Raw genomic sequence first — 27,807 nt, 5'->3', positions numbered from 1 at the left:
TCATGAGGACATCCAGCAGAGGGCGCATCACCGCAACTTAAGGTAACTACAGATCACCCAGCTTTCCATTCAGTACCCGAGGCTTTACAGGCAGGAGCGAGTGCATTAGCGCAGCTCCTGGCTGTAAAATGATTTAACCCCTTCAGATGGATTTACTTCGTGGGACGTGACTGCTCATCGGAAGGTATGAGATATTGTTGATTTGTTATTTTTACTTTGTTACAGAACGAGGGTCTTCAGCTGGATTAAGAGAATAAAATATTACAACACCCTGTGGCTTTCATTAAAGGACTTTGTAATAATGTGTGTGTTTTATTAACCATTTAGTACTATTAGATTAATAATGGATAGGTGTCATAATTGACGCCTCTCCATTATTAATCTGGCTTAATGTCACCTTACAATAGCAAGGTGACATTAACCCTTCATTACCCCATATCCCACCGCTACACGGGAGTGGGAAGAGAGTGGCCAAGTGCCCGAATAGGCGCATCTTCCAGATGTGCCTTTTCTGGGGTGGCTGGGGGCAGATGTTTTTAACCACGGGGGGGCCAATAACCATGGACCCTCTCCTGGCTATTAATATCTGCCCTCAGTCACTGGCTTTACCACTCTGTCGGAGAAAATTGCGCAGGAGCCCACGCCAATTTTTTCCACCATTTAACCCTTTATTTTAGCAGCTACAGCGGCCAAATTTTGCACATACACACTACTAACATTAGTAGTGTGGAATATGCAAAAAAAAGGGATATGAGATGGTTTACTGTATGTAAACCATGTCTCATATCCTGTCGGGTTTGGGAAGGAGAAATGAAAAGCCAGCAATTGAATTACCGGCTTTTCTCTCTAACACGGGTGCATATTTCTCGCAGGTCACACTGCTGGTCCGTGTGTAATCCGTATTTTTCTCGCCCCCATAGACTTTCATTGGCGATTTTTTTGCGCAATACGGTGACAAACGCAGCATGCTGCGATTTTCTACAGCCGTACAAGACCGTATATTACGGATCCGTAAAATACGGCAGATAGGAGCTGGGACATAGGGAATCATTGGGCCGTGTGTTATGCGTATTTTACGGATGTAGTTTATGCGCTCATACGTCCGTAAAACTTGCTAGTGTGAGGCCGGCCTTAGAAGAGGTCAGACCCCACAGTCCAGCTCACACAGGATTGTCTAGACTAGATGCAATTGTCACAAACCCTCAGCTGTGAGAAGCATAAATACAGGACCGGTCTGTGGCAGTGTAATGTTCTCGCTCAGTGACGCCAGCAGAGATGTTAGTACACAAACTGATTGGAAACCACTACAAGACTATGGAGGGAATTAAACACATAGCCTCCCTAGAATCGACGTGTAGGCAAATGGCACCCACACATGCTCCAACCGGAGTCAGCCGGCCCGGGGTATAGCTGGCTGTGATCGTTTTGTGTGAAGTTGCTATTTAAGCATTTCTCTAATAAATACTGCTATATTTCTCCACGCTGAAGTCAAATTGAGAGACAATTCTAAGCAAAGAGAGGAGAGCAGAAGCGGGGCCCGTGATCAGTGACGGACAGCAATCTCTCACTACCGAACCGGCGGTTTCCCTGTGTGTCTGAAAACCGGAACCACAATTCACTGCTCTCGTTTTCCCTGAGCTGGTGGGAGAAGACTTTACTGTCGGACTCATCATCACGGCGCAGCTTCCGGTAAGTGAGGTCGGGCGAGCAGGGCCAAGGAGGTCATGTGACAGGGCTCGCACTCGTTGGAGAGGGCGGCTTTCTTTACTCTAGTAACCAATGAGAACGCGGCTTGTATGACATGCCCCACGTGAAAAAGCTGTGATTTGATTGGTTGCTATTGGTAACAATGACATTATTTCCTGTATTTTAGTGGCTGGATCCCAGGGTCGATCCCCAGAAGTAATTTATGAGGAGGGGACACCTCTGTGCTGTGCTGTGTGTGTGAGGAGGGGACACTGCTGTGTGAGAAGGGGACACCTCTGTGTGAGGAGGGGACATCCTGTGTGAGAAGGGGACACCTCTGTGCTGTGCTGTGTTGTGTGTGTGAGAAGGGGGTACGGCTGTGTGAGGAGGGGACACCGCTCTGCACTCTGCAATACACCGCCATGACTGCGTCATCTCCAACACACCAGAAAGGCACAAGCCATAGTGGTAGGAGTCTGGGAAGGAGGCCGGGCTGTGCAGCCTGTATTAAAGGGGTTGTCCACTACTCCAATATTGATGCTAGGATCAGTGATATATATATATATACCAAATTGGTAGAGGAGCAATTACACGGCACCACACTGATCAGCTGTGCTTGGTGCAAATTATGGTAATGTGATCAGATGCCAGACTGCACGGCTCCGTCACAGCGGCTGCAGCCGACTCGGGGCAGCTGACTGCTGGGTGGAATTATCCTATATGTGGACTATCAATAGAAAAGTACTGTACAACCCCTTTAAAGGGTTATTTTTAAAAAAATGGTTATACTTTACCCAAAGGATAGGTGATAACTTACCGATTATTGGGGGTCCGACCAAGGGGACCACCGACAATTCTGAGTGCCATCCTGAATTTTCCCAGTCCCATAGACCACGAATGTGGGCTTCCCCTCCTCTCTGCATGGGGCTGAATATCCTCTATCCTTTGTGTAGGGATTAACCCTATAAAATCATTTCCCCACATCCTACATAAGGAACCCCTAAGCCGGGCTTCTGCCTTAATACGGACCGTGCAGTCTGGTTTCCTATGTAGCCTAAAGCTGGCCATACACATTATATAGCCGCCTGTCCTGACTCCCCCATACACAGCAGCGCTCGGCTCACCTGACTGCTCTGGGGCTCTGTATGAGAGAGCCATTGGCTTAATGATCAAGGAATTTATTCCCATCTGCCCATTCTTTATGTCCCCCGATATAATCTGTAAAGGAGAGTCAGGAGCCCACCTTACACATTAGATGGTCAACCGATCCTTCCGAAGTCAGTGGGTTTGGATGACTTATTTATTGTAACTTGTATGGGGGCCTTAAAGGGAACCTGTAACGTCGAAAATTGTATCTGATCCGCAGGCAGGATGTTGTACGATGTCTTATCCGTCTCATCCGCTGCAATAGACTTTAATGGTATAAACTCCCTCTGCTTGCTGTCTGCTGTCTGTCATCTGCCACTCTACCATCTAGCAACATATTTTAATGTGCCTGCTTAATGATTGTTATACTTCATTTGCTGCATTGTATGATTTACTCACTGTTTGATGTACAGTATTTCCATCACTGTGGCCACTCTAGATATTATCTTGCTGAAGGTGTTTTATAGCATATAGATGTTGCCAGCCACAATGTGTTTGATCATTTAACCACCGCCTGGTGTGCTGGCCCCAGCTGCCAAATTATCCCCACCCTGGTCCCACAATCCATCTCTTCTGACCCAGCATTGGACTATAAATGTAGAACCATCCTTAGGGGTGCACGCGTCCCAGAAGCAAAGCGTCACGAAGATAAGCGTCGTGATACAGCAGTTATTCCATGGCAGTTAGTCAGGGCAGGAGTCAGGTAACCCACACTCTGCTCTCCCTTCTATCCATGTGCTTTATTCCTATCCTATGCTCCCTTGCAATCCACATTCACCGCCCAATCCCCCCTCCACCACGACTCATACACATCAGCTCCTCACTGCTTCCATCTCCCATGTACAGCTCCCATGCACTTCTCACCTTCCTGAAAAACCTTAGCCCATCTTACCCAAACACACTGCACAAAAAAACTTCTTACACTTCAAAAAACTACTTGCTTTTTATCTTGTTACTTCTACTGATTTCGGGGGACATATCCCCCAACCCCCAACCTCACCCGCTACCCTACCTCATATCAAAACCATACTAACCTTATTAATATTACTTGCACTCCGTCATCTCTCCCTTTCAATTGTGCCCTTTGGAATCCACGGTCTGTATGTAACAAGCTTCCTTTCCTGCACAACTACTTTGTGAACAACTCTCTGAATCTGTTGGCCCTCACTGAAACCTGGATCCAGGACTCTGACACTGTCTCCCCCGCTGCCATTTATCATGGTGGCTTACAATTCTCCCATTCCCCAAGACCCACAAACAGACCTGGTGGTGGAGTTGGCATACTCTTGTCCCCCAATGCACGTTCCAGGTTATACCCCCAGTTCCTTCACTTTCATTCCCTTCTTTTGAGGTCCACACCTTCAGGCTCTTCCGTCTCCTCTTCCTCAGAGTAGTGGTCATATACCGACCCCCAGGCTCACCCACTCACTTCCTTGACCACTTCTCAGCCTGGCTGCCGCACTTCATGTCCTCAGAACCCTTATTCTGGGAGACTTCAGCATCTCCATTAACAGCCCCACTTCCACATCTGCATCCCAGCTTCTATCACTAACCACTTCCCTAGGCCTCTCACAGCTCTCAACCTCTGAAACACACAAAGACGGTAACACCCTGGACCTGGTCTTTGTCCGGCTCTGTTCAATCTCTTACCTAGATAACTCACCACTTCCCCTCTCTGACCACAACATTCTCTCCTTCACCCTCACAATTCCTCGCCCACCCCAGCACTCTCCTACCTACCACACATTCAGAAATCTACAAGCCATTAACCCTCATACACTTTCAGACTCCTTACACTCATCACTGTCCCCAATCTCTTCTTTTTCCTGTCCTGATCTGGCTGTACATCACTACAATGACACTCTTAGAAGCACCCTAGACCAAGTAGCTCCCCTCACCCTCAGAACCTCCAAACACAGAGTGAAACAGGCCTGGCTCACATCGCAAACCCGATTTCTCCAGCGATGCTCTAGGAGTGCTGAACGCTTATGGAGGAAAACTCGCACCCCAGAAGACTTCGTACACTTCAAATTTATGTTAAGGACCTATAACTCTGCCCTTCACCTCGCTAAACAGTCCTACTACACCACCCTGATCTCCTCACTATCCAACAACCCCAAGAAACTTTTTAACACCTTTCACTCCCTTCTCAAGCCAAAAGCACAAGACCCTATCACAGACATTTGTGCTGATGACCTGGCCTCCCACTTTATAGAGAAAATAGACAATATCCGTCAGGAAATCCGCTCCCAGACACCAAGTGCAATGACTCCCATTCCTCCCTGCATCTCCCCTGGCTCACTCTCCGCATTCGATCCCATCACAGAAGGTCTCCAAGCTCCTCTCCTCTTCTCGTCCGACTACATGCACCACCGACCCCATTCCCTCACACCTCCTCCAGTCTCTCTCTCCAGTCGTCACAACTACAATTTTTAATCTCTCCCTTTCCTCTGGCATTTTTCCCTCCTCCTTCAAACACTCTATCATTACTCCACTACTAAAAAAAACCCACCCTTGACCCATCATGCACAAACAACTACAGACCGGTCTCCAATCTCCCCTTCATCGCAAAACTCCTGGAGCGCCTAGTCTACGCCCACCTTACCCGTTACCTCTCCACTCATTCCCTCCTAGACCCTTCACAGTCCGGGTTCCGCCCCCTACATTCGACAGAAACTGCACTCATCAAGGTGACCAATGACCTTCTGACAGCAAAATGTAACGGTGACCACTCTCTGCTCATTCTCGATCTTTCTGCAGCTTTCGACACGGTTGACCACCCTCTCCTACTCTCTAGGCTCCAGTCACTAGGCATTAAGGATATAAACCTATAGCAATATAGTCCAAATTTCTCCCAATACCAAAAGTAATATTTTAGGAGGACTATATATCATAATAATATAACATAATGGTGGTAAGACAACCAGAGTTTATAAACATAACAAACTTTATTAAAGTGTAATATTAGACAGTAACATCATATGTATAATAATCTTGTGGATAGCACCAGTAGCAGACAAAAGAAGCAGAAAATATACAACTGCTGTGCCAGGCAGCGGAAGCAAGATAAAAACCACACCACATGGAGTACCTGTAAGCGGCCCCAATCTGGCATACCGAGTGTTTAGACAGCCATGGCTATTAAGTCATAATACACTAAAGGGTACATAACAATAACTGACTGGTTTGCACCACTGTCTTAGCAATTTAGAAAAAGTAACACCATAATATGTTAGCTTATTATACCTGTGGCCATATCTGGTCTATGAGAGGTGGGTAGATCCTGCTGCCGAACTGCCAGGCGCCTCGACGCGCGTTTCTCCCGATGAGCTTCGTCAGGAGGCATTAAGGACACTGCTCTCTCCTGGTTCTCTTCCTATCTTTCTGACCGCTCCTTCAGTGTTCTGTTCTCCGGCTCCACTTCATCTCCTCTTCCTCTCACTGTCGGGGTACCTCAGGGCTCAGTCCTTGGCCCCCTTCTCTTCTCCCTCTACACAGCCCCAATTGGACAGACCATCAGCAGATTTGGCTTTCAGTACCATCTTTATGCTGATGACACACAACTATACACGTCATCCCCTGACCTTACCCCCGCTGTACTACAGAACGCCACTGACTGTCTGTCCGCAGTCTCTGACATCATGTCCGCTCTCTATCTGAAACTCAACCTCTCCAAAACTGAACTTCTTCTGCTCCCACCTTCTACTAGCCTCCCTAAATCTGACATCTCCCTCTCCGTGGGTGGCACCATAATAACACCCCGGCAGCAGGCGCGCTGTCTGGGTGTTATGTTTGACTCTGATCTCTCCTTCACCTCCCACATACAATCTCTTGCCCGCTCGTGCCACTTACACCTAAAGAACATCTCTAGAATCCGCCCTTTTCTCACCATGGAGACAACAAAAACCCTCACTGTCGCCCTAATTCACTCCCGTCTGGACTACTGTAATGCTCTATTAATTGGCCTCCCCCTCACACGACTTTCCCCTCTCCAGTATATCCTTAATGCGGCAGCCAGGGTCGTCCATCTGGCTAATCGTTACTCGGACGTGTCCGCGCTTCGCCAGTCATTACACTGGCTGCCCATTCATTACAGGATACAATTCAAAGTACTTGTTCTCACCCACAAAGCTCTCCACAGTGCGGCACACCTTACATCTCCTCCCTCATTTCTGTCTATCGGCCTAGCCGACCGCTGCGCTCTGCAAACGACTTTCGACTAACCTCTGCACTAATCCGTACCTCCCACTGCCGACTCCAAGACTTCTCCCGTGCTGCGCCAATCCTCTGGAATGCTCTACCCCAAGATATTAGAACCATCCACAACTTGCATAGTTTTAGGTGCTCGCTCAAAACTCATTTGTTCAGAGCGGCCTATCACGTTCCCTAATCAAATTCATTTTATGTGTGTGTAGCCCATTCACTATCTCCATCTACCCCCCACCCCCTGAAGATGGCTGGACCATCATTGTAAATACACCATTGTAAATACACACCTGTACTTTGTATCTCCCCACCTCATTATAGATTGTAAGCTTTCACGAGCAGGGGCGTCTTATTTTGTCTTATTTTGCTTTATTACTGTATTGTTAACATTGTTACCCATGACTGTTGTGTTTGAAACTGTTAAACTGTAAAGCGCTGCGGAATATGTTGGCGCTATATAAATAAAGATTATTATTATTATTGAAGAGCCAGAGGAGCTGATCAGCTTGATATACATTTTGTGGGAAACGTTTCTGTATAGCTTGCATTTTATTCATTGAAGTGTGTGCAGGAGTCCAGTGGGGGGTCCCTGTATGACTGTGCATGCAGTTGTCAGTCACTGAAAAGGACCACCCACTCGACTCCTGCATACAACACCAGGGAATTCAATCAATATGTCGTACCATACACGACTCTGCACACAGGGTAGTCACAGTATAGTGGCCAGCTGATGGCGCAGTAAATCTCACCTTCAGCGGTTCATGTCTGCTCAGACGTGTAGTTTTACCAATCACAGTATATATATATATATATATATATATATATATATATATATATATTTATATATTTATTTTGTGGTGATACGCCACCTGAGTGTGTTGGGGGACACTCGCTTGGCATAGGATTCAAGCAATCAGGCACGGTACCTCACACAAATCTGGTCAAATTTGGTTTATTAAACTTCATAAACCACATGACATACAGTCTATTTCATTATGTCCATGAACTTATCACAACCACCAGTCTGTTCATGCAGCAGATAAACTTCTCTGCCATATATATTCTCTGCCTTGTCCGGGGTCACCTTTCAGGAGTTCCACTCCTCATGCTGACTTCACGTCAATCCCAGGTCCTCAACACAGACCGACCAGGTCTACGGTCTCTAGGTGCTTCCAGGACGACTCCACTCCCAGGAGCCTCCAACACTGACCAACCAGGACCTACAGCACACAGGCCACTCTGCAGTGTCCAGCCAGGACACATGGAAGTGTGTCCACCCTGACAGACTCCCCAAAACACTCACACCATGTGCTACACACACCTCCTTTACATAGGTGTAACCACACCCAGGTACCTTTCACATGGCCAGTCAGGTGAGAGTGACATCACCACAGGTACTTAAAACACAAAACCATCTTAGGTGTTCAGACACGCCTCTTTGGGTGGGTTTGTAGGTGACTGGACCCACCCATCTCTCCAATCACCTGGAAGCCTTCCCAATGTAAACAAATCCCTCAGCAGTAGATCTGCTTGAGCAAAACATACCCAGGCTTCCATCACAGGGCCACCCACCTCTGCGATACATATGGGCCATTAATTTCACAACACTGCCAGTCACTGTTTCATCACAACTATGCCTCCAAGTGCATCTTGAAGTGCACACACAACACCCCCTGGCTGTAACATTGGTCACTGCACCACTATATATATGTGTGTATATATATATATATATATATATATATATATATATATATATATATATATATACACACACATATATTTAGCCAGTGACCGCTTCATGGCTGTTTGGTAAAATAAGCCCCGTCTCCAGGCTCTCATTGGGACGGTGTTGGGGCTTGCACCTAAGACAATAATGTTCTCGATCAGTTAATCCCGTGGGTACACACGTGCCAGCGCACCGTGACTTCGGCTCTATGTGTTTGCTTAAATTCTTTCCCAAGGTATTTATCGTGCCCATCATAAGGGGGAAGAGGGTATTATATTTCTGATATGTGTCAAGATGGAGTCATGTGCTCTTTGTGGAGGGAGGAGAGGTATGCAGCTGATGAATAATATGGACAATATAGGAGATCTACTTGTCCTATGACTAATGGGAATCTTGGGTGGAGCGTAAATTCCAGAGTATAGTTGTAATTTAGGAAAAATGAGTGCTCCATCTTCTTTCATCACTGAGAAAAAGGGACGCCCAGTTCACAATAAAATAGGCCTAGTTTTCTCCATCAGCCATTTCTGGTTGGAGGTAGAAGCTCACATTAGTGTCCGTCCATGGGATTAGGTGAATATTTTGTTAGTGACCCTTTAACTAGTATCTGCTATACTGCAACTAACGGCTATCTCCATTTTTCAGAAAAGTTGTCGAAAAATGAAACTCAAGCTTCTAACATGGGATGTGAAAGACACTCTGCTCCGGATGCGGCTTCCCGTCGGCCAACAGTACCAGGCCGAGGCCAGGAGCAGAGGCCTTCAGGTGGAGTCTGCCACCCTGGAGTCTTCCTTTCGGCAGGTGTACAGTAACCAATGTCGTCTGTTCCCCAATTATGGCCGCTCCCAAGGCATGACTTCCCACCAGTGGTGGCTGGACGTGGTGTCCCAAACATTTCGTCTCTCGGGCGTCCAAGACGAGAAGTTCCTCCGACCCTTGTCTGAGAAACTCTTCCAGGACTTCTCCACCGCCAAGTACTGGGAGGTCTTACCCGGCGCCCGAGAGGCACTTATAGGATGCAGTGAACTGGGACTCAAGATGGCGGTGGTCTCCAACTTTGACCGGAGGTTGGAGGACATCCTCAGGCAGGTTGAATTATATGGACATTTTGATTTTGTGCTGACTTCGGAGAGCGCCAGTGTTGCTAAACCAAATGTGGGCATTTTTCACAAGGCCCTGAACCTGGGGGATGTGGTCCCGCATCACGCTGCTCATATCGGAGATGATTTTGTGAATGATTATATGGCTGCTAGAGAAGCCGGGATGGTCAGCTTCCTCCTCCAGAGGGGTCTCAGGGACGACATCCCTTCAGATCACTTGATCCAGTCGCTAGATCAGCTCGTCCCACGACTACGACAGTTCATGAACTAACAGGGGCCTTCTGATTTACCTCATCTTAAAGGGGCCATGAAAAAGTAAAAGGGCAGACATGACTTTAAACGTTGCTAGTAAAGTGCCCTAGCAACAACCATATCAAACAACACTATTCAAATGTCTGGTAGCTAGGCAAAGTAACCATAGCAACAGCACTCTGACTCAAAAGTGAACTGCTGAGCTGTGGTATATTTGGGAGTTTTTTTTCAGGGAGAGTATCCAATAAATGCATCATGTGTGAACATTTTAGAAATATTTAGTAAAATGTGTGTTACTACTTTTGTAGATGGTCGCCTAGTAATGGCGGCCACATAGGTTGTCACCTAGAAACCCTGCCCACTTCTGCAGGAATACTTTATGACGAGGCATATCTGCCCTCCAGAAAACAGCATGAGCCATGGCATTTATGTTTTGTCACCCGGGGAGGTCCCTTTAAATGTGCCACTTGCTGTTTTCTGTACCAAGCGGGCAAAGTCCACTTGGCTCCATGCACGGTTGACAGCGGGTGAGATAAATGTCAGAGGTCTATTTGTGATCAGCGGCTTATCTGCCGGAGGAATGAGTAGGAGACATAACAGGAGCGCTGGAGCTTTGTACACAGGGTCCTGGCTGGTGGCCCCTGAGGGGTACAGTGTATATCCTGGAAATTAAAGAGCTGTTCCAAAGAAGATATTACCCTGGGTGGTCATCCTTAATCACATGATTCCAGATGTCAGCCCGATCCCCCATCATATCTTTGACCAAATAAGCAGTACACCCCCAACTCGACAGTCCTCCACCTCCCTTCACATGGTAATCCTCTAGATTGCCAGCATATGGGCTCCCAACGTTGTGTAAATTGTGTTGCCAAAATGTAATGTGCTATAATAGACCACAGACACATGAATGGTATAACAATATAATATTTTCATTGTGATGCCACTTGAAGGTGACCTGTCACTTGCCATAAATATGTTGTTTTTTTACCCTGGGGTAAATGCCACTGTTCTCCTGAATCCGGGGATGGTTTTCCTTTCTTCCTGCTCCCCTCCAGTCTTGAGATACAGCCTCCACTTCGCTGCATATAAATCTAGTCGTTAGCCAAGTGGGTGTGGTCATCACGCTATTATGTGGGTGTGCCCTGTAGGACCACACTTGTTTGGCTAATGAGACCAGATTTATATACAGGGAACAGGGGGCCATATCTCAGGAACGGAGAGGAGCAGGAAGAAAGGAAAAACATCCCTTGATTCAAGAGAATAGCAGCATTTACACCAGCTTAAGAAAAATGACATTTATGACAAGTGACAGGTTCTATATAATACATTATAACTTACATTCGATTATAACAACTTTTATAGATTTTGTGCAAATATATTTAGAATTTCTAGAATTCTACATCTGAATCTTCACATAATCATGTCTTACAGAATACGGTATCTATCTCTTAAAGGATTCACAGTCTTACATTTTCCAAGGCAAAGGTGGAATGAAAAAATAGTCACATTTATATAAGAGAGAGGGGGGGCAAAAACTTTCTAATTCAACATGCAAATGAGCCTGACCGGTATTCCAGTTAGGAAACTAAGTATCCTCCCACTTGTCTCTGGCTCCACCTGCTTGACCTCAGAAGCAGAAGTGGAGGATAGACCGCTTTCCACGGCTTCAGTGAATGGAAAAGTTGCAAAAATATTATGTTGCCATCTACTGATTGCATCAACATGAAATCATATTGGAGAGCCATAGAACTTTCTGTGGCCAACGTTCCGTTCTAGCTAAGAGCCGTTAGTACAACAATGCTAAGGAATATATGGGAATTGTCCATATTGAGGGTATGTGGACATCATAGAAGGGGGTCCTAGGTTAGATGCCCCTTTATTAGTCAGAATGGAAAGACATTCTGGAGAAAAAGCCCCTGTTCTGGAGGGCTTCCAGTGATTATCACCGATATCATGGGGAGCACAGTGTAAGTCTACACCTCGCCTCCTCGGCCTTTCCTATCTCACGGTACAGGGGAGGCATGGTTTAGATTTACCGCTCTGCTCCCCATACCATCCTGGATGTGGGAGGAATGGTGCGCCGATCTAAGAGGAGGGAACGTGAGCCAAATGGAAGGCGCCAGGTAAATTAGCAATGTTTGGTTCTTTTTGAGTCCCAGGGTGGAGGATCCCTTTAGGATCTTTATATGAATGGCCACTACTAATACTACAGACAAGGCTGCCCCTGGGTGAAATCATGGGTGGCATGAGCTGGACATACAATAAGCTGATCACCACACCGGCTATATTAGATCAGTGAGGGATATGTTTTAATGTTTTCACTTTAATTCAATAGCGCCACTCTTGTCCTTGGGTTGGATTTGGTATTGCAGCTCAGCCAGATTAATTTGCTTGCGCTGCTGTAATATCAGAGACATGCTGAGGACATGAATGATGTTCCTGGAAAATAAACAATGATGTAGCTACACAGGGTCTTGTGGCACCTCCAAGAAGTCAATGTTACATAACCTGATATGACCTATGGAGTCACGCATTGATTTCTCAGACTTGCTTGAAAATAACATATGACACCTGGTGTCCATCATGGCCTTATTGCACTCTGCTTGTGGGACCCCAAGTACAGAGCCCACGTTATGTTCTCTCGACCTAACATAGGCAAGGAAGGAACCATCGGGCCATAACCGACCACCCATCTCCAAGCAGGTAAGGGCCAGCTTCCTGAGAAGCAACCCATGGAGTTCTTCTTTACATATGTAACAACATCACAGAGATTATATAAAAATCTTCAGTCTTTTCTATACAAATCTCTTTATAAATAAGGACGACGCCTCCATCATCATCACTTCTCAAGACTAATGCTCTCATCGGCCACTGCAAACACTGGGCTGATCGGAGCGGAGAACCTCGTCTGGTGGCTGTACAAGATGATGCAAGAAGAGGGGTCGAAGAAGACCAGCTCTCCGGCGTCCATGTCCACCAGGATACCAACTTGTTTGGGACTCTTGAGAAGTTCTACGGGGTGATGCTGAGAGTCGTGGGAAAAGCGGAAGTCTTTGTCATAGCGAGAGAAGATCCAGGACACGGGGTTGTAGCCGAGCCGGGCATCATTGCCCGAGCCTTTTCGTGCGATAGACCTGTAGGTGATGCCAAGCTTGTAGGCACCGCACGTCTCCACATTCACCTTCCACATATGGATGCCCTTCTGGAAGAACTCTACTGCCAAGCAGTTGGGCCAGTGGTCGAATCTTTCAGGTCCGTCTGGGTAGTCCTTTGCTTTCTTTGGGAAAAACTTAAGGCTGTTATTGTCTGATAAGGCGAGTAAGGGGCTCATGGTCTTCTCATCAAACGTGAGGCTTTCACAAGCTGAAAAGTAAGAAGACATTATGTCCCATCATCCTGGAAGGTTATGATCTATCTAACAGTGTAGTAAAATATATTCAGTGTAGAAGAAGGTGAAGATTCTTATACTGACAGCAGGTGTAGGAGAGGACAGAAGGTGTTTTGTTGTATATTGACCAGAGGTGTAGGAAACGACGGCAGAGTAAGATATATGAAGATTAGTGATACTCGTTGCTCAGGTTTTCCCCGAGCACGCTCGGGTGATCTCCGAGTATTAGTGTTCGGAGATTAAGTTTTCATCGCCGCAGTTGAATGATTTACAGCTATTAGCCAGCATAAGTACATGTGGGGGTTGCCTGGTTGCTAGGGAATCCCCACATGTACTCAGCCTGGCTAATAGCTGTAAATCATCCAACTGCGGTGATGAAAACTTAATCTCCGAACACTAACAAATACTCTGGAGACCACTCGAGCAACGAGTACACTCGCTCATCACTAATGAAGATGTATTGGTTTATAATGACTAGAGGTATAGAAGAGGACAGAGAAAGAGAACATGTAGAGATGTAGAGTCTTATACTGACCAGAGGTGCAAAAGAGGGATTTAAAATCTGAAATCTAAAGATGTAGAGTCTGTTACTGACAGACGAGGATATAAGAAAATTATATATGTGAAGATGTAGAGTCTGATATTGACAGATGCGAATATAAGAAAATGATATATGTGAAGATGTAGTGTCTTAGAATGATCTGAAGTGTAGAATAGGATCAAGGCATAATATATAAGAAGATGTGGATTTCTATCTTTATCAGAGATGTAAGAGAGAAAAGGGAAAATGAATATATTAAGCGAAGAGTCTTTCTAATGACCGGAGGGGTTGAAGAAGTCATAAGAATGTCTTAGAAATATAAGATATTCTTCTGACTTCTTCCACCCGTCCGGTACAACAGTGCTAATGAATGTATGGGAGTAGTCCATATTGAGGGTACGTGGACATTATAGAAGAGGTGTTAGGGCAGAGATAAATAATTTATGAAAATGTAGGGATTTATACTCACTAGAGGTGTAGGAGACGACAGAGGAAGAAGATTTATGAAGATTTAGTGACTCGTTCTGACCAGAAGTGTTGAAAAATACAAAGGTAGTGTAGTGTCTTATACTGACCGGAGGAGTAGCAGAGGACAGGGAAATTGGATATATGATGGTGCAGTGTCTTATACTGACCAGAGGTGTAGCAGAGGACAGGGACAGAGGATATATAATGTGCAGTGTCTTATACTGTCGGGAGGTGTAGCAGAGGACAGACAGGGACAGAGGATATATCATGGTGCAATGTCTTATACTGACCAGAGGTGTAGCAGAGGACAAACAGGGACAGAGGATATATCATGGTGCAATGTCTTATACTGTCGGGAGGTGTAGCAGAGGACAGACAGGGACAGAGGATATATCATGGTGCAATGTCTTATACTGACCAGAGGTGTAGCAGAGGACAAACAGGGACAGAGGATATATCATGGTGCAGTGTCTTATACTGACCGGAGGTGTAGCAGAGGACAGACAGGGACAGAGGATATATGATGGTGCAATGTCTTAGGCCGGCGTCACACTCGGCGTAAGACAATACGGTCCGTATTTTACGGCCGTAATACGGCCGTAATACGGAGAAATGTTCCCAAAATAGTGATCCGTAGTCAGGGTGTGTCAGCGTATTTTGCGCATGGCATCCTCCGTATGTAATCCGTATGGCATCCGTACTGCGAGATTTTCGCGCAGGCTTGCAAAACCGACATCTAATGGATTTATGTGCTCAAATGTTCGGGAAAACATATATACAGTATATATATATATATATATATATGTCATTGAGACACATATATATATATTCTGTATTTAGATTTCATTCAGCGCGATATCTGTGAACAGTCGGTAATTCAATTGCCGGCTTTTCATTTCTCCTGCACAAACCCGACAGGATATGAGACATGGTTTACATACAGTAAACCATCTCATATCCCCCTTTTTTTTGCATATTCCACACTACTAATGTTAGTAGTGTGTATGTGCAAAATTTCAGCGCTGTAGCTGCTAAAATAAAGGGTTAAATGGCGGAAAAAATTGGCGTGGGCTCCCGCGCAATTTTCTCCACCAGAGCGGTAAAGCCAGTGACCGAGGGCAGATATTAATAGCCAGGAGAGGGTCCATGGTTATTGGCCCCCCGTGGCTAAAAACATCTGCCCCCAGCCACCCCAGAAAAGGCACATCTGGAAGATGCGCCTATTCTGGCACTTGGCCACTCTCTTCCCACTCCCTGTAGCGGTGGGATATGGGGTAATGAAGGGTTAATGCCACCTTGCTATTGGAAGGTGATATTAAGCCAGATTAATAATGGAGAGGCGTCAATTATGACACCTATCCATTATTAATCCAATTGTTGGAAAGGGTTAAAAAACACACACACACATGATTAAAAAGGATTTTAATGAAATAAACACAGCGGTTGTTGTAATAATTTATTGTTCTCTCAAATCCATTTGCAGTCCCTCGCTTGGCAACATAATAAACGCACAAGATACATACCTTCTGATGTACTGTCAGGTCCAACGATGTAATCCATCTGAAGGGGTTAACTAATATTACAAGCAGGAGCCCTGCTATAATGCAGCTGTGCTCCGTGCTTGTAATTCCCCTGCGAATGAATGAAATGTAGGTCATTGACCTACATTTCATTCATTCGCGGTGAGGCGCCCTCTGGTGGATGTTCTCATGAACTGCAGCCTGGGAACTTTTTCCTACGCTCCAGGTCATATGAGGACATCCACCAGGGGGCGCCTCACCGCGAATGAATGAAATGTAGGTCAATGACCTACATTTCATTCATTCGCAGGGGAATTACAAGCACGGAGCACAGCTGCATTATAGCAGGGCTCCTGCTTGTAATATTAGTTAACCCCTTCAGATGGATTACATCGTTGGACCTGACAGTACATCAGAAGGTATGTATCTTGTGCGTTTATTATGTTGCCAAGCGAGGGACTGCAAATGGATTTGAGAGAACAATAAATTATTACAACAACCGCTGTGTTTATTTCATTAAAATACTTTTAAATCATGTGTGTGTGTGTTTTTTAACCCTTTCCTACAATTGGATTAATAATGGATAAGTGACATAATTGACGCCTCTCCATTAGTAATCTGGCTTAATGTCACCTTCCAATAGCAAGGTGACATTAACCCTTCATTACCCCATATCCCACCGCTACAGGGAGTGGGAAGAGAGTGGCCAAGTGCCAGAATAGGCGCATCTTCCAGATGTGCCTTTTCTGGGGTGGCTGGGGGCAGATGTTTTTAGCCACGGGGGGGGCCAATAACCATGGACCCTCTCCTGGCTATTAATATCTGCCCTCAGTCACTGGCTTTACTGCTCTGGTGGAGAAAATTGCGCGGGAGCCCACGCCAATTTTTTCCGCCATTTAACCCTTTATTTTAGCAGCTACAGCGCTGAAATTTTGCACATACACACTACTAACATTAGTAGTGTGGAATATGCAAAAAAAAGGGGGATATGAGATGGTTTACTGTATGTAAACCATGTCTCATATCATGTCGGGTTTGTGCAGGAGAAATGAAAAGCCGGCAATTGAATAACCGACTTTTCACTAACACCGCTGCGTATTTCTCGCAAGTCACACTGCTGGTCCGTGTGGAATCCGTATTTTTCTCGCCCCCATAGACTTTCATTGGCGATTTTTTTGCGCAGTACGCTGACAAACGCAGCATGCTGCGATTTTGTACGGCCGTAGAAAGCCGTATAATACTGAACCGTAATATACGGCTAATAGGAGCAGCCCCATTGAGAATAATTGTGCCGTATGTAATGCGAGTTTTACGGACGTAGTTTCTGCGCTCTTACGTCCGTAAAACTCGCCAGTGTGACGCCGGCCTTATACTGACCGGAGGTGTGGCAGAGGACAGGGACAGAGGATATATCATGGTGCAATGTCTTATACTGACCAGAGGTGTAGCAGAGGACAAACAGGGACAGAGGATATATCATGGTGCAGTGTCTTATACTGACCGGAGGTGTAGCAGAGGACAGACAGGGACAGAGGATATATCATGGTGCAATGTCTTATACTGACCAGAGGTGTAGCAGAGGACAAACAGGGACAGAGGATATATCATCGTACAGTGTCTTATACTGACCGGAAGTGTGGCAGAGGACAGGGACAGAGGATATATGATGGTGCAGTGTCTTATACTGACCGGAGGTGTAGCAGAGGACAAACAGGGACAGAGGATATATCATTGTGCAATGTCTTATACTGACCGGAGGTGTGGCAGAGGACAGACAGGGACAGAGGATATATCATCGTACAGTGTCTTATACTGACCGGAGGTGTGGCAGAGGACAGACAGGGACAGAGGATATATGATGGTGCAGTGTGTTATACTGACCGGAGGTGTGGCAGAGGACAGGGACAGAGGATATATCATCGTACAGTGTCTTATACTGACCGGAGGTGTGGCAGAGGACAGACAGGGACAGAGGATATATGATGGTGCAGTGTCTTATACTGACCGGAGGTGTGGCAGAGGACAGGGACAGAGGATATATGATGGTGCAATGTCTTATACTGACCGGAGGTGTGGCAGAGGACAGACAGGGACAGAGGATATATAATCGTACAGTGTCTTATACTGACCGGAGGTGTGGCAGAGGACAGACAGGGACAGAGGATATATGATGGTGCAATGTCTTATACTGACCGGAGGTGTGGCAGAGGACAGGGACAGAGGATATATGATGGTGCAATGTCTTATACTGACCGGAGGTGTGGCAGAGGACAGGGACAGAGGATATATGATGGTGCAGTGTCTTATACTGACCGGAGGTGTGGCAGAGGACAGGGACAGAGGATATATGATGGTGCAATGTCTTATACTGACCGGAGGTGTGGCAGAGGACAGACAGGGACAGAGGATATATGATGGTGCAATGTCTTATACTGACCGGAGGTGTGGCAGAGGACAGGGACAGAGGATATATGATGGTGCAATGTCTTATATTGACCGGAGGTGTGGCAGAGGACAGACAGGGACAGAGGATATATAATCGTACAGTGTCTTATACTGACCGGAGGTGTGGCAGAGGACAGACAGGGACAGAGGATATATCATGGTGCAGTGTCTTATACTGACCGGAGGTGTGGCAGAGGACAGACAGGGACAGAGGATATATGATGGTGCAATGTCTTATACTGACCGGAGGTGTGGCAGAGGACAGACAGGGACAGAGGATATATCATGGTGCAATGTCTTATACTGACCGGAGGTGTGGCAGAGGACAGACAGGGACAGAGGATATATGATGGTGCAATGTCTTATACTGACCGGAGGTGTGGCAGAGGACAGACAGGGCCCACAGTCTGTTCAGTAATGGACCCTGACAACAATTCATGTTAAAGTTTAACTTCCCCGACTCCTGAGGCTCCAGAATTCCTTCTGCTTCTTCTGTTCTACAGTGGGAAGACACAAATTGATAAGACGTATACCTGCCATATCCTGCTAATAAAGGCAACATGCACAGTCACATCATGTGTCAAAATGACCTGAGCAAAGCAATGCAGACCTATGTATCTCCATGGTAACAGACCACAAACAGATCCTGAGAGGTCCGACCCTGTGGCCACACTCCCTCCTATCCCTCAGATTTTTCCTAAAGGACCAAATATTATCAGAGCATCACTAGAGAAGAGGATGACTGAAAAATCAGACTACATAGGGGATTGTTTGTAGTCTGTTACCATAGCGACACATAAGTCTGCAGAGGAGCTGTAGAGGATTGCTACCTTTACTGTGCAGGTTTGTCTGCTTACAATATTAACGTTTCGTACAAGCACTGACCTGTCCTCCATTTTATTTTCAGAAACCTGAGAGGACAAAAAAACAGAAAAAAGTGAGATTAGGGTATAAAAAAATGGAATTACAATAAATTCTTTAATCCAGAATCCAATAGTCCAGAAATGCTAATAAAACAGAATCGATACAACCTGTGGACTCCTGACACCAGGAAGGTCTCTATCCCGTTAGATCATTTATAGTCCAGAACAATTCAGGACTACAGGAATCTCCTGTGTAGTACAGAATATTACGTACAATGAGGCTGAGGTCGTCCATCTTGGTCAGCATGTCCACCAGATAGCTCCTGATACCAGACAGCTTCTTGGTGGACTCCGTCCAGTGGGCTCTCTGGGTGAGGATCCCCTGCTGGACCCGCTCCTCCTCCGCGTGGATCTCCTCCAGCAGGCGCTGCTCCTCATTGTCACACGCGGTGCGGATGAAGTTCAGTCGCTGGATGATCATCTCACGAGCTTTCCTGGCCGTGCTCTGTAACAGAGGTGCAGCTCATTACACTGGATCACATGTACATGGAGAAGACTGTGAATACAGAGCTGCATTCACAATTCTGCACCATTCAGAGCTAAAGCCTCCCAGCAGCCCGACTTCTGCGTCACACACAAAGGTAACGGCAGTTCTCGAAGTGTCATCATTTTGTAGCCTCTGTACAGTGATATGATATAGGAAGAACTAACTGTCCTCCAGCATTGTGGGAGCTGTTCTGCATAAGTCACCTGACAATAGCACCTAGCAGAATAGTGAGTGCAGCTCTGGGGTATAATACAGGATGTAACTCAGGATCAGTACAGGATCAGTTATATAATGTATGTACACAGTGACTGCACCAGCAGAATAGTGAGTGCAGCTCTGAGGTATAATACAGGATGTAACTCAGGGATCAGTACAGGATCAGTAATGTAATGTATGTACACAGTGACTCCACCAGCAGAATAGTGAGTGCAGCTCTGGAGTATAATACAGGATGTAACTGAGGATCAGTACAGGATAAATAATGTAATGTATGTACACAGTGACTGCACTAGCAGAATAGTGAGTGCAGCTCTGGAGTACAATACAGGATGTAACTCATGATTAGTACAGGATCAGTAATGTAATTATTATTATTATTATTATACATTTTTATAGCGCCATTTATTCCATGGCGCTTTACATGTGAACGGGGAAAATATAGACAAGTACAATAAACTTGAGTAAAACAAGGCACACACAAGTACAGGAGGAGAGAGGACCCTGCCAGCGAGGGCTCAGTCTGCAGGGCATGGGTTAGGATACACTAGGAGAGGGTAGAGTTGGTCATGTGGCGGTTCAGTAGACTGGGGATCACTGCAGGTTGTAGGCTTGTCGGAAGAGGTGGGTCTTCAGGTTCCTTTTGAAGGTTTCCTTGGTAGGTGAGAGCCTGATGTGTTGGGGTAGAGAGTTCCAGAGTATAGAGGAAGCACAGGAGAAGTCTTGGATGCGGTTGTGGGAGGAAGAGATGAGAGAGGAGTAGAGAAGGAGATCATGAGATGATCGAAGGTTGTGTGTAGGTAGGTACCGGGAGACCATGTCACAGATGTATGGAGGAGTCAGGTTGTGAATGGCTTTGTATGTCATTGTTAGTGTTTTGAACTGTAGCCTCTGGGCAATGGGAAGCCAGTGAAGGGCCTGGCCTGGCAGAGAGGAGAGGCTGGGGAGTAATGGGGAGACAGGTGGATTAGTCGGGCAGCAGAGTTTAGGATGGATTGGAGTGGTGCCAGAGTGCTAGAGGGGAGGCCAGAGAGTAGGAGGTTGCAGTAGTCGAGGTGGGAGATGATAAGGGCATGTACTAGTGTTTTTGTGGTTTCATGGTCAAGGAATGCACAGATCCAGAAAATGTTTTTGAGTTGGAATCAGCAAGAGGAGGCAAGTGCTTGGATATGTGGCTTGAAAGAGAGGGTAGAGTCAAGGATCACCCCGATGCACCGAGCGTGCGGGACCGGGAAAGTGAGCAGCCATTGACATTGATGGATAGGTCGGGTGGAGGGGTAGAGTGAGGTGGGGGAAAGATGATGAATTCTGTTTTGTCCATGTTCAGTTTTAGAAAATGAGCAGAAAAGAAGGATGAAATAGCAGACAGACATTGTGGGATTTTGGTGAGTAAGGAGGTGAGGTCAGGTCCAGACAGGTCGATCTGCATGTCATCAGCAGTAGACATGATATTGTAAACCGTGGGATTCTATGAGCTGTCCCAGGCCGAAGGTGTAGATGGAGAAGAGTAGTGGTCCTAGAACTGCGCCTTGGGGAACACCGACAGACGGGGCGAGATGAGGAGGTGGTGTGGGAGAGGGAGACACAGAATGTCCGGTCTGTTAGATATGATGAGATCCAGGATAGGGCCAAGTCTGTGATGCCAAGAGATGAGAGAATCTGTAACAGGAGGGAGTGGTCCACAGTGTCGAAGGCAGAAGACAGGTCCAGGAGAAGGAGGACAGAGTAGTGTCGCTTGCTCTTGGCGGTTAGTAGGTCATTGGTCACTTTAGTTAGGGCAGTTTCAGTTGAGTGATGTGGTCGGAAGACAGATTTTAACCGGTCAAAGAGGGAGCAGGAGGAGAGGTGGGAGGACAGTTCAAGATGGACATGCTGTTCCAGTAGTTTTGAGTCATAAGGGAGAAGGGATATCGGGCAATAGCTGGACACAGAGGATGGGGAGGGTTTTTTGAGGATAGGTGTGATTGATGCGTGTTTGAAGGATGAGGGGAAGACACTGTTTGTAAGTGAGAGGTTGAAGAGTTGTGTTAGGGTTGGGATGAAGACTTTTGCGAGGTTAGGGATGAGGTGGGATGGGAGCGGGTCGAGCGTGCAAGTGCTGAGATGTGATCTTGACAGAAGGATGGAGAGCTGATCGTCTGTCATGGTGGAGAAGCTGGCTTTGGAACAGGGCTGAGAAGTCAAGAGGAGTGGCTGCGAGCCAAAGCTTTGTCTGATGTTATCGATCTTCTGCTTAAAGAATGAGGCAAATTCTTCAGCAGAAATGAGAGGGGAGGGAGGAGATGCTGGGGGGATGGAGTAGAGAATTGAAAGTGTTGAAGAGCTGTTTAGGGTTGTGAGTCAGGGAGGATATGAGAGATGAGAAGTAAGTTTGTTTTGTGGCAGCGAGTGTGGACTTGAAGCTGGCGAGGGACTGCTTGTATGCAGTGAAGTGCTCAGCAGAACGAGATCTCTTCCATCTCCGTTCAGCGACCCTGGAAGCCAGTCTCAGTTCTTTGGTCAGGCTGGTTAGCCAGGGCTGCCTGTTGATTCTACGAGTTTTGCTATGCATGAGCAGGGCGTCCGAATCGAGTATTGCTGTTATTGTGGTGTTATAAAAAGTGACAGCAGCATCTGTGTCATGGAAGGAAGCTAAGTCTGTAAGAGGGAGAAGGGACTCAGAGAGTGTGTGTGTGTGTAAATTGAGGTGTTTGAGATTTCTGCAAGGGTGAGTGAGTTTGTGGAGTGGAGGTTACGCACTAGGAGGGGAGAGGGAAGAAAATGTCAGTAGGTTGTGATCAGACGGGGGAGGGGTGAGCTAGTGAGATTAGTAAGGGAACAGAGGTGGGTGAAGATGAGGTCCAATGTGTGGCCATCTTTATGGGTGGCTGCGGATGACCATTGAGTGAGGCCAAAGGAGGCAGTGAGCGATAAAAGTTTAGAGGCGGCTGAGGTGGAAGTGTCAATGGGGATATTGAAGTCACCCATGATGATAGTGGGGATGTGGGCTGAGAGGAAATGAAGTAGCCAGGTGGTGAAGTGGTCAAGAAAGGTGGAGATGGCTAGTTCTGGGGGGCGATAGATGATAGCCAGCTGGAGTTGGAGGGGGAGTAGATGCGGACGGAGTGCACCTCGAACGAGGGAAGAGTAGAGCAAGGTGGTAGTGGAATTGGGGTAAAGGAGCAGGTATCGGTCAGGAGCAAGCCAACTCCTCCACCACGTTTGTTGCTGGGGCGAGGGGTGTGAGAGAGGTGGAATCCACCATAGGAAAGAGCGGCTGGAGAGGCTGAGTCAGAGAGGGTGAGCCAGGTTTCAGTGATGCCAAGGAAGGAGAGTTTGTTATTGATAAAGAGGTCATGGATAAATTCCAGTTTATTGCAGACAGAGCGTGCGTTCCATAGTGCTCCAGGTAGGGGGACCGGGGGAGTGGGGGCTGGATGAATGGGTATGAGGTTACTGTGGTTGTGAAAATGTGTAGAGAATCGTGGCAGGGGGTTACAAATGAGTGTGGAGATGTGTTGAGGAGGGCCGGGATTAGGGGATACATCGCCAGCAATGAGGAGCAGCAGACAGAGCGTTAGAAAGTGGGAGCAGGATAGGTCATGATGGAGCCTTGTGTGTCTGGAGAAAAAGGATTGTATGTGGAAGAACAGTTCTGTGAAGGAGGTGAGGTGGCTGGGGAGGATGGAGGGAGAAATGACTAGTTCCTTACTGGGTGGAGGGATTACAGGAGATAGGAAGAAATAAAGTAGTATGGGGGTGTATGTTAAAAGAAACCGAAACATTATAGTAGTTTTCTATTCCTTTACCTTCCAGTTAATTCCAGTCCAATTCTAGTCTATTTCATTGTAATTAAAAATCTGTAATTTAAAAGATGGAATTTGAAAGATGGTCACACATGTCTGGTCAGACTCATGGCTTTGAATTTATGTGCACCTAAGGGCTCGCAGCTGAGAGGGGATGTGGGCATGTGTGTCCAGAGCACATGTTCACAGTTAAGCCGGGTCATAAGAGCGGGTAGGGTAGATTGACCACTCAGGTACACAGTGACTGGACCAGCAGAATAGTGAGTGCAGCTCTGGAGTATAATACAGGATGTAACTCCAGATCAGTAATGTATGTACACAGTGACAGCACCAGCAGAATAGTGAGTGCAGCTCTGGAGTATAATACAGGATATAACTCAGGGTCAGTAATGTAATGTATGTACACAGTGACTGCACCAGCAGAGTAGTGAGTGCAGCTCTGGGGTATAATACACGATGTAACTCAGGATCAGTAATGTAATGTATGTACACAGTGACTGCACCAGCAGAACAGTGAGTGCAGCTCTGGATACAGGATCTAGCTATGGATGAAAGTGAATAGTGATTTGTTATTTCAGGTCTATGGTATTTTCAAAGCTGAGAATATTGGAACTTGTGATGACGATCCCTGCCTCCTCCATGCTGGCAGTTATTGTCCTGTATATGGTGTATATCTCAGGAGTACACGGCTGTGGACTGAGGATATAATTACCGCCACTTGTGGGATCTTGGCCGGCAGCGCGTCGCTCAGATACTTCTCTATTCCTGCTGTTTGTAGCTGCAGCTTTTCGCATTGATCGACGATCTTGTTCTGAGAAGAAAACGTTTCATTAGTGACGTCGATGACGAGAGCGGTGGGATCAGTACAGGACATCAGACCTGACAGATTCAGTACTGCTTGCTGTCAGTGAATGGATCAGAATGCCCTTTTAATTAGCTGACATGATAACTCCGCTTCAGGGATGGCGGCTGTTGTCCTGACTGAGAAGCTGAGATATGAGGTGCTGTGTGTAGAGCTGCTAATCCCTATGGAGAGTCCCCTCCAGTCCTACATGAAAGTGATACCCACATGTCGGCGGTAACCCAACTCCTGAGGTGTTCCCTGGCCTGAACTTCAGGAGCCAAGGAATCAGGCCGGGAATAAAGGCGTGCATTGTGTGAGGGCCAGATACAGAGAATGCCACATTGTTGTCATAGGCGGCCATGATGACAGCGGCCACCGTCTCCGGATGGAGATCACTGAACAGATTACTATATTTAAAGGGGAACTCCTTCTGGGCTTTGGCATAAAGCAGGGATCCACCTTAATTTCTGATGTCCACCAGCGGTATCTGAGTAAAGAAACAAATCAGTCTCTACCCATCCTGGAATGGCTGATACCAGGGAACAATAGATTGCACCCAGCTAGGAGAGACACAGTGATGGCTGACCCTAGAAGCTGCAGGACTTGTCCTACGAGAACGTGGAATCTCCTCTAGTCAGTTCTTCATCTCAAAGAAGAGCCATGGTGACCGCTACATGCGGCGAGGGGTCTGACAACCCAAGAATTCCCCAGTTCTTCCCTGTTGTCCGAACACTCAGTATTGTTATGGGAACACATGCTATTCTTGTTGTGGTGACATGATGGCTGTCACTGCTAAGAGGGGACTGTAGCCGAGCACTGCGGATGCCATTGTTATGGGGGCACGGTTGTCACAGTTATTGGGCATTGTGAAAGTCATTGTTATGGAGGGCACTGGCTGTCACTGTTATGAGGGCACGGTGGATGTCACTTTTATTGGAGGCAGTCACTATTTTGTCGGACTACTGGCTGTCACTTTTTGTGGGGAATTTGGTTGTCACTGTTATTAGCGCACTAGTAAAGGCACCATTATGGGGGCACTATGGTTGTAATTGTTATAGATTATAACGTGGCTGTCACAGTTAAGGGGGCTATTAGTGCAGGCACTGTTATGGGGGCACAGTTGTATCTGTATTGGGACATCTCTGAATGTCACTGTTATGGGGGCTAATAGGGCAGGCAGTTATGGGTGCTCAGTTGTTTCTGTATTGGGACCTCTGTGGATGTCACTCTTATGGGGGTTATTGGGGTAGGCAATGATATGGGGGCACAGTTATCTCTGTATTGGGACCTTTGTGGATGTCACTCTTATGGGGGCTATTAGGGCAGGTACTGATATGGGGGCTATTAGGGCAGGCACTGTTATAGGGACACGGTTGTCTCTGTATTGGGGGCTTCGTGGCTGTCACTGTTATGGGGGCACTGTGATAGTAGTATTATGGCAGGCGGTTTCCCTCACTACAGCACTTGTAGACCGTGCAGGCCCAGTGTGTCAGGTCGTGTGCGGCTCGTGTCACCCAGGAAATGACAAGTATGAGGAGGGAAAATCCGCGGCATTCCTCTCCACTGTGGTCTATAGGGGGGTGTGATCAGACTTTTTTTTAGGGTACGCTCACATGTTCAGGATTTGGTGCGGATTTCAGAGGGGAACGCCTGGGAATGCTGTCATCCATATAAAAAAAATTTAAAGGATGTCACCCAGCTTTCTTAGGGGCAGATAAGGCGAAACTTAGAGAACCAGTGTCGCCCCCTGGCGGAGGCAGGCCGGCTGGCAGCAGTGGCTGGCTGCTTGGCACACAGGAGATGGTCTCCCTTCTGCTGCAATGAGTCAGGTCTCTGCTGCTGCGAAACACTCCCCTCCTCCTGCCGCTGCACACGAGGGGGCTCCAGCGTTAACCCTAGGGTGGCCATACTGAGTGCAGGGTGGCATCGGAGGGCAGAGCTCTGCAATGCAGGGAGGAGAGGGGGATTGGGCAGGAGGACTACTCACCCGTATCTGCGATGCCCTTTCTTCTGCTGGCCTGGTCCGGTGAGCCTGGCAGGTGCCCAGGGATTTGCACTGGGCACAGATGAGCTTGTATTCCTGGTAGCAGAAGAGGGTGAGCTGCTGCCCATGGGCCCTGCAGGCGGCGGGCACTGATACCTCTACAGGTCCCTGTTGCACCTCAATCTGCCCCGGTGATAGGTGGTCTTCAAGATCAATGGTCTCCTTGGAGCTGTCCAGGGATAAGGTGGCCAGGGAATCATCAGGGATCCACTCCACAGCGAAGGGAGACGTCCTGTCCGTGTCCAGCTTCCCAGATCCCTTCCAGGAAGGAGATCCAGTGATCACCCACAGAGCAGGCTGGGGGTCTCCAGGAGCAGAGCCTGGGTGGGACATGCTGGGGGCGAGCAGGATCCTGGAGAGAGGAGGTCTGGGGCTGCCAGCAGCCTGCGCTCCTGCACCTGTCTCCAGGTAGAGAGCAGAGACTGCCCCAGGGAGGAGCCAGTGACACCGAGGAGACACTGTGCCGGAACCTCTGCTCTGGAGGGGACTGCGCACCCCGACCAATCGCTGACGGCAGGGAGAGCAATGCTGGGACTTGTAGTTCCACAACAACTGCAGGATACAAGGACATGACTGGATGATCACACAGGGGTCTCAAGGAGCAATAGAAATAGCAACACTGGATGTGCCAGGCTCAGGGTGGATCTGGCACCAGGTCACCGGATGGATCCCGGGGAAACCTGACCGACCCTAGTGACTTATTGTGGGGTCTGGGATTGCGCTATTCTTACCCCTGAAAGAAGATAGCCAGACATTCATTCATTGATCCATCCATTCATTCATTCATTCATTCATTTATCCATCCATTAATTAATTGATCCATCCATCATCAATCCATTCATTCATCCATCATCCATTCATTCATCCATCTTCAATCCACTCATTCATTCAGTCATTCATTCCTGGACAGTCAGTAAATATTGGACACTTATTTCCTGTTTATAAAATACATTAATGTGTCTGTGATTTGTTTGAAGCTGAAGAATCCTGTACAGAATATTGTGAGTGTATTTCTCGTTATTTCACAGCTCAC

The 27,807-nt window shown here is 47.1% G+C and overlaps 2 protein-coding genes across 6 annotated transcripts; one reads left to right on the top strand and one right to left on the bottom strand.

Moving 5' to 3' along the window:
• Nucleotides 1–1,394: 1,394 nt before the first annotated feature.
• On the top strand, nucleotides 1,395–10,593 carry HDHD3 (haloacid dehalogenase like hydrolase domain containing 3). Of its 5 annotated transcripts, none has more exons than XM_077283958.1 (2): nucleotides 1,395–1,689; nucleotides 9,407–10,593. In XM_077283958.1, exon 2 carries the CDS (start codon nucleotides 9,422–9,424, stop codon nucleotides 10,130–10,132), a length of 711 nt encoding a protein of 236 aa, XP_077140073.1. In that variant the 5' UTR covers nucleotides 1,395–1,689; nucleotides 9,407–9,421; the 3' UTR covers nucleotides 10,133–10,593. The 5 variants fall into 5 exon arrangements, with proteins under 5 accessions (XP_077140073.1, XP_077140075.1, XP_077140076.1 ...); XM_077283960.1 differs by lacking the exon at nucleotides 1,395–1,689 and adding an exon at nucleotides 1,733–1,843; XM_077283961.1 differs by lacking the exon at nucleotides 1,395–1,689 and adding an exon at nucleotides 1,871–1,902.
• A 428-nt stretch (nucleotides 10,594–11,021) lies between these two features.
• Nucleotides 11,022–27,533, bottom strand: BSPRY (B-box and SPRY domain containing). Its single transcript, XM_077283957.1, has 6 exons — nucleotides 26,718–27,533; nucleotides 24,599–24,697; nucleotides 19,613–19,843; nucleotides 19,361–19,386; nucleotides 18,848–18,972; nucleotides 11,022–13,476 (listed from the first exon to the last, which is right to left on the bottom strand). The coding sequence occupies exons 1-6, from the start codon at nucleotides 27,105–27,107 to the stop codon at nucleotides 12,953–12,955; spliced, it is 1,395 nt and encodes a 464-aa protein (XP_077140072.1). The 5' UTR covers nucleotides 27,108–27,533; the 3' UTR covers nucleotides 11,022–12,952.
• Between the last annotated feature and the right edge of the window lie 274 nt (nucleotides 27,534–27,807).

The sequence above is a fragment of the Ranitomeya variabilis genome, chromosome 2 (assembly GCF_051348905.1).
Source record: "Ranitomeya variabilis isolate aRanVar5 chromosome 2, aRanVar5.hap1, whole genome shotgun sequence".
Classification (NCBI taxonomy): domain Eukaryota; kingdom Metazoa; phylum Chordata; class Amphibia; order Anura; family Dendrobatidae; genus Ranitomeya; species Ranitomeya variabilis.
This window is presented reverse-complemented; position numbering and strand designations above follow the sequence as displayed.